Genomic DNA, 12,656 nt, shown 5'->3' with positions numbered 1-12,656 from the left:
TCTGAAGATATTTTGTAGAGGAGAAGATACACATGGAAGCAGTGAAGATGAGTGAACTACAGCTTCTTATAAATTCATGGATGAAGCCTTAATATCACAGTGTTAGATGAACAAAGTAATTGCCAAAGACTAAAAATGAAATAAAAGTTAAAATGGAATAAAGTTTGCCAAAATGAAATAAAATTTTAGGGTAGCAATAAATAGAACATTCAGAATAGTGGTTACTTGTTACCTCTTAAAGGCAGTCCAGGCAATTGGATGGAAGATGATTTATATGTATTCCTTATAAAGCTTAAACCAGTTTAACAAAGTCTTACCACACTCTAATGATCATTGAGTATCACAAACAAAAGATTATAATTAATCTGCACTCCAGGTCCAAGATAACATATTCATTTATGCAGATGCACACATTCGTACATATTGTGTGAAGTTACAAATCAAGGTGATGACTAATAATCTGAGAGTTTGTTTCCTGGGGTGAATGACATGAGCAGGCATTCACCCAGGTTTTCTCCAGAACAGATTGTGGTGGTAAGGTGGTATCAGATAATCTGGCCAGGAACATCTAGAATTCTATGGCTCTCTTTTTTCATTAATACCAATAAAAGTGTGAAGAGCCTTGCCCCCACTTGTCATGTTCTGGCAGCCAAGGACATGTGGAGTTAGAACACTGTGAAGTATTTTGTTCCTCCCCTCCATTACCATTTTTTTGGTGGGGAAAATATAGTAACGTGACTTCATAAAGATAACATTATAAGTATCAAAAGAAGATTTGAAAAGGAAGAACGAAAAGACTTCACAGTTAATAGAGTTTCTGAACTATCACTCAGGAAATACATATATTAATATCTGATTAGGTCTTTACATACACATTCTTCCTCTAGTCTTCTGGAAGCAAGTCCCTCCTACCACAACCCAGATTGAATTCTGTTTATCTGATTATTGATTTTTTAGTGAAAATTATAAAATCATGTTATTTTTTTATGTATTAGACCATATAGTATGTTACAATAGTTTTGTGTTTCAGCTGTGAAAAGATTAGTTACAAGTTCCAAATAATTTGTTTCTCCTGATATTGTACCAAAATTTTTGAATGATTGACTTAGGGGAGGAAAAAAGAGCAGGTTTATCATTATCCTTATGTCACATAACTATATTTTACATATCCCAAATACTTTCTTAAGTGTGAAAGGGATGGTTAGATTTACAGGCAGTAAGCAAGCATTTTCACCTAATCTTGAGACTGCTAATCAGGTATCTTGAAAGAGGTATCCCTATTTCCAACCATGGAATATCGATCTAAAACATTAAAGCAAAGGACCACTTAACATTGTATTTTAAAGAGAGAGCAATATTGTTGAGACATTTTTCTAATAGGGATATCTGAAGATAATCTGCATCTTTAGAGCAATACTGTTGAGACATTTTTCTAATAGGGATATCTGAAGATAATCTGCATCTTTGAGCCTCTGAACAATAGGTCCCAACTGTACTACATATGATACTAGAAAGAGTAGTGGATTAGGTGTCAGAATACTCCTATCTCCAGAACCAGACAATGAGACCCTGCAAAACAAGGACATACAGCTTTGTGAGTGAGTGGATAACAGAGAGTATTAAATGCTGCGACTTGGTAACCTTGTGATCTCAGTCTCCTCTTCTCTAAATTAATACTCATACTTTTCTGTTAATCTCATAGGAAAATTAGATGAGACTTATACAGGCGGAAGTGTTTTGCATGCTGTAAAACAACACCAATATTGTAATAAGAAATAAAGTGAAATCTTAATGTAGTAATGAAATAGAAACTTCATATGTTTACAAAAAAAATATTTTTTCCAGTCTTTCGAATGATTTGAAAAATTATTTCCTGAACCTTTTAGTGAACACCATTGTGGGTCACTGGCTTTTCTTTTTTTTTCTTTTTTAAACTCCGCTTGATTATTTCCATTGATCTCAAAGGGCACTTACTACAAATCTACCTCTCAAGCATCTTACAACAGTATCTTTTAGTTATGCTATATGTGATGTAGCACTAATCAAAGAGAAGAAAACGTCAGAAGTCCAAAAATGTAAGGAATTACAGGATTTTACAGTTATTAGGATGAGCCATGACTAGATTTATCTAGAAAAAGTGTTAATTAAGTCGCAAAATTTGGTGTTTATTTCTTAATGATTATGTAAGAATGATCTTTATCTTTGAGGTGGCAAGGGACAGTTCATTAAAATACTTGGACATTTGAGCTAAATATGAATGTATAATTTTCTAAAATTAGGAAGATGATTAATAAAAATTGATTAATTTAAAATAGTTAACATGAAGATGTTATATTAATTTTATGTACATGCAAAGGATATCTTATAAATAATTTGGATTATTAATAGATGGAACTGATTTTGTTTTATTTATATACTATGAAGATATAATTAAAGAAGATATAACTTTGAAATTAAAATCCATATTCACAGTTTCACAGTAAATACAACTTAAGTTCAGGACTTTGCTACAACAAAATGAGATTTGTAAATAACTTAGGTTTTTCTGTTTGTTTTTTAGTTATTAAGTCGAAAAGACAAAACTACCTTTGAAAAATTAGAATATGTAATGAGTAAAGAAGATAACTACAAAAGACTCAGAGACTATATAAGTAGCTTAAAGATGACACCTTGCATTCCCTATTTAGGTGAGTTATGTCACTGTGTATTTTTTGTTTCTAGTTGTTACTCTTCCTTAATCAGTAATTTATATGAAATTCAAGGTATTTTTAAAATGTTTGTATCCTTCAAATAAATTACTTCAAGATTGGTAAGCTGAAAAAATTTGACTAAAGGTAGTTGTTACCCTATTACCTGGAATGTATTTTCATATTAAATTAGCCTTTTGCCCTCAAGGTTTTTCATAGACTATTATGTTTTCTTAAGAGTAGGACCATATAGTAAAATGTATTTTTTAGCTGTTTTAGTAATGCTTTTAAAGAATATAATAGTTTGTAATTATGTTTAATACATTAAGGAAATGGATCAAAGTCTTTATATAATGAAGAGATATTTTAGTGTGAATTCCAAAGTAGTCTCATTGCATATTAGTATTGTTATTTACCTGGATGAAATGAGTTGATTTGCTGTGACAATTTAGCTTTGTGCTGAGACAGTTCTGTATTTTTCATCTAATTTAACTAAGAATTTATCTGTTTATTATATATTTTATAGTGCTTATAAATTCAAGCAGTATTTAAATAATGTTATAAGATTATTTTTGACAAAATATGAATAATGCTTTGTTAGGTGTCTGAATGAAAAGAAGACCCAAATTGTTCTTTTTGAATACATAAGGAAAATATGTGATACATACCTAGCATACATTAAAAAGAAATGATTTGATCCTACAGAGAGAGTAATCAAATGACGAACATTGGGTGCTTTCTGGTCCTCCCCTGCCCCCCAGATCTTGTGTTTCGTGAAACTACTCACACTGAATTTCAAGATAGCTTTTTCTGAGAGTGATTACAGTGTCACCTTGAAGTCTTTAGTCCCAGTGACTAGAAGACAAGGGATAAAGGCAGTTGATACATGCCAACTTAACTACTATAGAACATCAACCTTACTTGCCCAGAGAAGAGTTTAACTCATTTGAATATTGTGGAACATTCCAGGATTGCAGAGAATGGGGACCTATTGTGTACCTTGTGTTGAAGACAGAATACTGCTAAGCACAGTAGCGTTAATGGCCACTGCATCCCAGAATATTTTGTCCTGTTTCTTTGATAAACAACTTAGGGCCATAGTAAGCATGACTCTTTTTTTTTTTTTTTTTTTTTTTTTTTTGAGACAGAGTTTCACTCTTGTTACCCAGGCTGGAGTGCAATGGCACGATCTCGGCTCACCACAACGTCCGCCTCCTGGGTTCAAGCAATTCTCCTGCCTCAGCCTCCTGAGTAGCTGGGATTACATGCACGTGCCACCATGCCCAGCTAATTTTTTGTATTTTTAGTGGAGACGGGATTTCACCATGTTGACCAGAATGGTCCCGATCTCTTGACCTTGTGATCCACCCACCTCGGCCTCCCAAGTAAGCATGACTCTTATCAGTGAGGCTCTAAGCTGGACATTAAGAGGAAAAAATTCTGTATGTGCTTTACATTTTTGTTTTGTTGTTGTTGTTGTTTGTTTTTTGAGATAGTCTAGCTCTGTCACCCATGCTGGAGTACAGAGGTGCGATCTCAGCTCACTGCAGCCTCTGCCTCCCGAGTTCAGGTGATTCTCATGCTTCAGCCGTCCAAGTAGCTGGAATTACAGATGTGTGCCACCACACCCAGCTAATGTTTGTATTTTTAGGAGAAACCTGGTTTGCCATGTTGACCATGCTGATCTTGAACTCCTGGCCTCAAGTGATCTGCCTGTGTCAACCTCCCAAAGTGCTGGGATTACAGGCTTGAGCCACCACACCCAGCGTGGTGCTCTGTGTTTTACTGTAGTCTTGGCTGTACTCATACTTGCAAATATAATTCAGGGAGAGAATAGTGAATTTTTAAAAAAATAATGCCTTCACAATTCAGAAGAATGTATACTTTTTATAGCAAGAAGAACATTAGACTGAGAATTGGCAATCTTCAAGTCCACAATGACTGCTGTCCTAACTTTTCAAGTCATTGAATTTTCTTCCTTGAGCCTTGTTGTCTTTACCTAGAAATAGCATGCATAGGATTAGAATCATGTTCTTCTTAAGACTGGATGGGAGCATAGTGATGTGTTTGTTTGTTTGTTTGTTTGTTTTAAACAACAGAATCTCACTCTGTTGCCTGGGCTGGAGGGCAGTGGCACGATCTCAGCTTACTGCAACCTCCGCCTCCTGGGTTCAAGCAATTCTTCTGCCTGAGCAATCTCCCAAGTAGCTAGGATTACAGGTGTGCACCACCACACCTATCTAATTTTTGTATTTTTAGTAGAGACAGGGTTTCACCATGTTGGCCAAGCTAGTCTCAGACTCCTGACCTCAAGTGATCTGCCCACTCAGCCTCCCAAAGTGCTGGGATTACAGGCGCGAGCCACTGCACCCAGGTATAGTGATATCTTCTAATTAACATATTTTACAATTGAGAAAACCAAGATCCAGAAAGGTGGAAGACCTGGCTCATAGTCCTAAGACCTAGTTACTGACAGATCTGCATTTTGAAGTCTTGATCTAGAACGCTCCAATTATTCCTGCTGAACTTTAATTTTAAAATTTACCAATTTTATGATTGCTTTCTTTTTCTCATTGAAACATGTTTTTCTCGAACTAAATTTCATAATGTATATCTCCTGGAAAAGAAAATTATTTTCCATTCAAAATGAGAAAATAACAAAATAATAGGAATCCTTATGCTGTGATTTCTAGTTGGGGACCTTGTATATTTTTCCACAATAGAAATATCAGTACAGGATTGAAGCTGTGTGTATCTGTATATGTGCTCAGGTACACTCATGCCCTCTCAGGCACACACACAAAGAAAGCTGGGGAAGAAAGCACTAGCCAACTTAGAGTTGAGTGGAATCAGAAAAAGTTTTCTATTGGAAAATACACCTCTTGTCTCTTAGCCCTGGTACCTGAAACAAAGTGTAATCATACCTGTGGGTTAAAGCAAATGAGGAAAATGTTGAGGCACAGATGTTAATTTGAAGAAAATATTACAAGCATTGTTTTTCCTGTATCTACCATTTTTCTTGTCATTTCCAGTGACTCCTCCTTTTTTCAGTTCCCTTTCATTTTATATGTTCTCATGATGCACAGGATCTTATGTTTCACTCTTGCCATGTAGTTCTGCTTCTCTTTATACTTAAGCTAATTTAAAAGTACCCTATTCTTGCTGTCTCCTTTTTCTTCATCTTCACTCTGAGACATTTTCCTAACAAGGTCACCAGTGACTTCCTTGTTAAAACATTTAATAGGTGTTTCTCAAGCCCCATCTTAATTGTGTGAGGGTTGGTGTCAGTTATTTTTCCTCCTCAAAATTCTCCATAAGTAGCACCAGTCTTTCTTGGTTTCCTTTCTACATTTCGGGCTTTCGTTTTATTAGCTCTTCTTATTCTACTTTTATCTATTAGATGTACTCTTGAAAGGTCTCAGTCCACTTGTTTTCTTTCTTTTTTTTAAATTTATTTATATTTTTTGGAGACAGGGTCTCACTCTGTCATCTAGGCTGGAGTGCAGTGGCACAGTCAGCTCACTGAAGCTTCAAACTCTTGGGCTCAAGCAATTCTCCCACCTCAGCCTCTGGAGTACCTGAGACTACAGGTGTGCACCACCAAGCATTTTAAATTTTTAAAATTTTTTTGTAGAGACTGATCTCAGACTCCTGGCCTTGAGCAGTCTTCCTGCTTCAGCCTCCCAGAGTTCTGAAATTACAGGTGTGAGCCACTGGGCTCAGCCAGTCCGCTTATTTTCTTACTCTGTACACTTGGAGTGGTTTCATTCAGGTTTTTCTATATATTGCCTGATCTTCCAAATCTAGACTGAATCTGTCTAACTTTGTATATCATGGTATATTTTATATCCGTCTGTATATCTTAGCTATCTACTTAATCCCTGGGGCCCACTGATTGATTAAATGGGAAATCTACAGGTATCTCCCATTCAACATGTGCAGAAGTGAATTCATTATCTCTCCTCCTTCCTCCAAACTTGATCCCCATCTTATCTCCTGGCTTACTTTGCCAGTGATCAGTCACTATAGCATTATTGACACTGCAGTACCGCACCACAGCCTAGTGTTTTAATGCATTTCTCCTTCCTCCTCCTCTGCTTCTCATATTCTCTAGTAAAATGCGTGTGTCTGAGGGTTATCCAAGAATTAGAAACCAAAAGGGAAAAAAATGGAAGGAATTTAAGACATTAAAAGGGATAACATACACTACAGTATCTGCATAATTTTAGATATTGGTATTCTTCATATAGTTCATTCCTATCTTGGTAAGAGTATGTGAAGAAGCACCTTGATTATGAGGTTATTGTGGACTCCTTGGCATAAATATTTGGTAGACATGGGAAAGGAAAATGAAACATTTGTCAGATGAGTTCTTATGACTCATTTTAGTTCATTTCCAGTATGAAAATTATTCTTTTAATGTAATGACCATTTTGCCTGTAGCAAACCTTGAGATTAAATATATTTATTAAAACATTCATGGTTTCCCTAAGAAAATGTGACACAAATCTCTCTTACAACTTTTTTTTTTTTGAGACAGAATCTTGCTGCATTGCTCAGGCTGAAGTACAGTGGCACAATCTCAGCTCACTACTACCTCTGCCTCCCAGGTTCAAGTGATTCTCTTGCCTCAGCCTCCCAGGTAGCTGGGACTAGGGACCTGCCACCATGCCTAGCTAATTTTTTAACTATTTTTAGTAGAGACAGTGTTTTACTATGTTGGCCAGGCTGGTCTTGAACTCCTGCCCTCGTGATCCTCCCACCTCAGCCTCCCAAAGTGCAGGGATTACAGGCGTGAGCCACTGCACCCGGCCCTCTTTTACAACTTTTTGACTGTTTGATTTACATCATAGACATATGGTTCTTTTTTTTTTTTTAATTGCTTATCTTTAACACTGAAGTATATTGAAGAGGGAAGATTTAACAGTAGTTTATAGCTTGTTAATATTTACCTTTTTAATATTGTTTTCTAATTTAAAATAAATTTCATTGTAGTTTTTAAATTTAATTTGTCTTGATTTCAGAATCCTTTTCTATTTGTATGAAGCTAGGCTTAGTACAGTTGCCAAAAACTTCAGCATTTATAAATGCTGTACATTTGATAGAAGTTGCCCTAAAGACAATTAAAAGGTAACACTCATTATGTAAGTTGGTAGCTTCATTTAACTATTTTTCTTCAAGTATACAGAATTTGCATAATGTTATGCTTTATCCATTCTGTCTGCAGAGGTTCTAATGGAAAGAATATATCAATCAAAGAATCTATTGTGCATAGAAAAAAGGTAACAGCTAATGATTTCTTAACATGACATAGTCCAAACTAATCTTTTTTTCTCCCCTAAAAATAAGGACCAAAACTTACCATTTTTTGTGAAGCTTGTAAACATGGGTAGAGGCCTATATGCTGACAAAACTCTTATTTTGATACCACCAAATTTATCTGTAGTTCAATGTGGATTAAATTATAAGAAGTAGAAATGTTTTCTTGGCTCTCAACTCATCATCCCTTGAAAAATTGTCTCTTCTGTTGGTTTGCATTCAAGGTAAAAATTAGTCAGCTTGGACAATATAGTGAAAAATTCTTAGAATAAGGATATAATTTGTCTAGAGAAGAAGAGTTTGGCAAATCTCAAGGAAAAAATTATTTTATAAGAGAATTATTGCTTTTAAATCTGAAAATCATTAACAACACTTACTTGTTCTTGTCATTTAAGAACAATTTTAAGGGGCTTGTTGAAGAATTAGGCATGAGAAGTTTTATTTTGCTGACGAGAGAAAACCAGAACATTGTGAAAAAAATAATTTAGTTATATGAAACATGATATTCTTTCATGTGCATTTTCTAAGTCCCATTTCTACTTTATGTACTACAAAGATGCAGTAGCTCAACCAAGAAAGCATATTTTGGCCAGGCACGGTGGTTCATGCCTGTAATCCCAGCACTTTAGGAGGCTGAGGTGGGTAGATCACGTGAGGTCAGGAGTTCGAGACCAGCCTGGCCAACATGGCAAAACCAGATCTCTACTAAAAAATTCCAAAAAATTAGCCAGGCATGCTAATGCATGCCTCTCTGTAGTCCTAGCTACTAAGAAAGCTGAGACAGGAGAATTGCTTGAACCCAGTAGGTGGAGGCTCCAATGAGCCAAGATCGCACCATGGCACTCCAGGTTGGGTGACAGAGCAAGACTCTGTCTTAAAAAAAAAAAAAAGTATCTTTTTTGAACTATGGAAATCAGTAAATTGTTGTAGTAGTGTATACTGCTCCTATTAAGTAGAAGCATAATGTTATGGAAAAGTTTTTGTAAAATCTCTAGCCCTCTGTAGAATATGAGTATACTGTTTTGATGAATCTAGATATGACTTCTTTTTCCTATTGGAGAGAGACTTCTCCTCCTCCTTCCCCATTTAATTTTTAATTTAATATGTCAGGGTTTCATAATAGGACTTTTTTGTTAGAAGACATGCTGTTCTTATAACCCTCTATAATATAGAGTTCTTTGCCTATTTTGCTGTGAAAATACCCTGGTTTTGATATTGTCATTAATCTGTCTCCTCCTCAACAGCGTGTAAGCCTCTATTTGTCTTGGCTTAAGGCTTTTTATCCTTATAGCATAGCATCTAAATCAAAAATAGTCATATAATAAATGCTTCTTGATTCAACTAATTAATTATCCTTTTCTGGCTCTTCCCATTATTTCAGTAATTTCTATTGAAACAATAAATGTATTTGTGTGGCATATTTGCATGGATGAACTCTTCCCCACCCCCTCACCCACCAATTTTTTTGTTTTGTTTTGTTTTTGGCCCCTCAGCCGGCCCCTAGTATTTGCTTAACACTGTGTGCTTGGTACTAAATATATAGCAGGAGATTACAATGGGCTTTGTCCCTGCCTTTATAGAACTTAATATCTCTGTAATAAAGGTCCAGGATATCATTACCTCATGAATAATCTCTCCTGTCTCCTATATCCTGGAAGAGATGCATTTCTTGCATTGTTAGTGGTGTCCTTATCATAGTTAATGACATTTTTAGCTTCTGGGCTGGGGCACTTTCAGGCTGCTTGGTGCCAGGGGGCTGCCCGAGTTAATGACATTTTTAAAGCCTATCTAAAATGATAAGAATCTTACAGATTGGTTTTCAGTAGTTTTTGCATATATTGAATAAATACTCAGTAAATGCAGTTATTTAGTTTAAGAAATGTCTAACTCATGTAAAAAATACTTTCAAAAATTATTAATAGTTTTTAACTCATATTTCTATTCAGATACTTTCAACAAAGTATTTTTGCTGCTCTGTAGGAATTAAAAGGAGATTTTTCCTCTCCTTTGATAGAATTTTTCTTAAATATATAAGGCTCTGACACTGATCTCAAAAATGCCTAATGATCAAAAAATGTTATTGGCTTTTAATATTTTAAGTTTGATTCCATTTTCCTTTTTTTTTTTTTGGTTTGTCAATTATATAGATTATGGATTACCTTACTCTATTAATTATATGTTATATATTATATACCAAAACAGCAATAAAGTGTCTTCACTCATTTTCTTTTGGATTCCCTCTGACCAAATGGCAGCTAGCCCCTTTCCTTTAGCCAGAATTACATCCCATTTTCCATTACCTCATTTATAACTTTTTTTTACCTTCATTCTTTTGTATATTTAAAATTCGTTTAAGTCCTTCATTGATATGTTTTCTGAAGTTTACTTTAGACCAAAGACTTCTGAAATAAAAGAGCTGGGGATGGGGCTGTGTTAATTTCATCCCCATGTTCATAGTGTTTTATTTAAGTGCCTTGTCTTTACAAAAAAATAAGAATAGCAGCTATACAGATCTGCATGCTAATTGTAAACAGAATCAGATTCCCCTAACAGCAGTTTTGCCAGTGGTGTTTTCAACTGTGAATATTTCATTGATTTGTTTTGTAATTTTTTGAGCAAGCTTTAGCAGAAAAATAATTTCAGTAACATTTATTCAACAGTTAGGCCTATATGCCTGACACTGTATTTTATATGGGTTATCTAGTACGTAACAGCAGTTTTATAAGATAAGTTATGTTATTTGTATTTTACAGGTGAAGAAACTGAGACAAGGGAGATTAAGTTGACATGCTATAAAGATATACATTTCATTCACAGCTTAAAGAAAGCATTATGGATTACATTAAAATTTTGAGTATCTGTGTTTAGGTTAAAATTTTGAGTTTATTCATCAGTCTTTCCTATAATTAAGTACAGAATTATAACTTGATAACAACCCCATTGATAAAACTAAAAAGTGGCCAGGCACGGTGGCTCACACATGTAATCCCAGCACTTTGGGAGCCCAAGGCAGGTGGATTACCAGAGGTCAGGAGTTCAAAACTAGCCTGGCCAACATGGTAAAACCCCATCTCTACTGAAAATACAAAAATTAGTTGGACATAGTGGCACATGCCTGTAATCCCAGCTACTGGGGAGGCTGAGGTAGGAGAATTGCTTGAACCAGGGGACAGAGGTTACAGTGAGCCAAGATTGTGCCACTGCACTCCAGCCTGGGCAACAAAAGCAAAACTCCATCGCAAAAAAAAAAAAGAAAACTGAAAAGTGAACTGGTTTAAGATGGCCTTTTTTTCAGGACGAGGTCATAGCGTTGTAAGTGTAATCATTTTTTTCTTACTTGGTTGTCTTTTACAGACACTAGAATAAAAGACTAAAAACTTGTTAGAGTATAATAATCTTTAACTTTACTACAAAGATTAATTTAAATATATGTAAACCATATTGCTTTAGTACAGATTTTTAAGTAATTTAAAATGTTTTCATGATTGCAGAAGATTTATTCTGCTTCTTATATTACTAGCAGAAGTCCTAAGCAATATAATGCTAAGAAAATAGCACTCTCAGATTATGACTCAGAGTTAAGTAACATTAGAAGGAAAATTAATCTTTATACTACCAGGCATGAAGCCCAGAGATAAGTGTATTTGTAGGTGTCTACCAAATTTCAAATTGCTGTCTAATTTTGGTATTTCCTAAAATCTCAAATTTTTTAAATCTACCTCAGAGAGGCCAAATGTTCTAGGCATTGGTGGCCTCCCATTAGTATAGAATAGAGTCTAAATCTGTTGTAGGATAAAATTCATCAACTTATTAACCCTAACAACATAAAGAACCTTTCTTGATTGGACACAGTGGCTCACACCTGTAATGCCAGTGCTTAGAGAGGCCAACGTGGAAGAATCACTTGAGACCAGCCGAGGCAACATAATGAGACCCCGTCTACAAAAAAAATACAAAAATTGGCTGGGCATGGCGACATGCACCTGTAGTCCCAGCTACTCAGGAGGATAACAGTTAGATGCCCAGTTCCTTCCAGGAATCTTATAAGAGATTCTTTGGTTCTGGAGTAGGTAGAGAGGGACTAAAAAGCCAGTTTAAGATGACCACAGGTAAAACAAAGAATAGTGTCACTATGAGGTTTGAATATTTTGTTTAATTTGTCTCACCAGAAGTTTTATGTTGAGATGTGGCTGATGAAAAACATTAGTCATGTCGACGGACTTGAGTTGTCCAAATGATTGTCTTCACATTAAACCATTTGCATGCATAGTTTGCCTCACACATTTCTAGATTTTCTTTTTGCTTAAGCAAAAGTTTCATAAGCTATCTTTAAAATTTTAACTTCACCAATGAATTAAGGGAAGGTTACCTCTAAGCAGTGAATATATTTCTGGAAGGAAATTGCTCCAGAAAGTCTCTAGTAAAGTTATTGACTGCAAAGGTAAGTTAAAGACACTGTGAGACCAAGCATTATTCACACACACTGTACAATGAATGGAATTAGCAGTTTGGACTAGCTACGCCCCTATGGGTTCTGCTCTGTAGCTGTTGAATCCTCAGTATTGGGAAATCAGCCAGTAGTTCCTTGAATTTGTTTTAGTCCCACCTGTTCTAAGTATGCACTAATGCTTGTAAAGCTGTCCAGACTTT

The 12,656-nt window shown here is 35.3% G+C and overlaps 1 protein-coding gene across 12 annotated transcripts in view; it reads left to right on the top strand.

The window, feature by feature from the left end:
• The window catches only part of RALGPS2 (Ral GEF with PH domain and SH3 binding motif 2), a 188,104-nt gene that overhangs the window by 102,686 nt on the left and 72,762 nt on the right, over positions 1 to 12,656 (top strand). For all 12 annotated transcript variants that reach the window (XM_035279976.3, XM_035279969.3, XM_035279974.3 and 9 more), the window contains one exon: positions 2,561 to 2,687. In XM_035279976.3, the coding sequence (XP_035135867.1) occupies positions 2,561 to 2,687 (127 nt within the window). The remainder of the gene's footprint in view (positions 1 to 2,560; positions 2,688 to 12,656) is intronic.

This window comes from Callithrix jacchus, chromosome 18 (assembly GCF_049354715.1).
Source record: "Callithrix jacchus isolate 240 chromosome 18, calJac240_pri, whole genome shotgun sequence".
Lineage (NCBI taxonomy): Eukaryota > Metazoa > Chordata > Mammalia > Primates > Cebidae > Callithrix > Callithrix jacchus.
The sequence above is the reverse complement of the archived record's forward strand: the minus strand, read 5'-3'. Positions and strand labels throughout refer to the sequence as shown.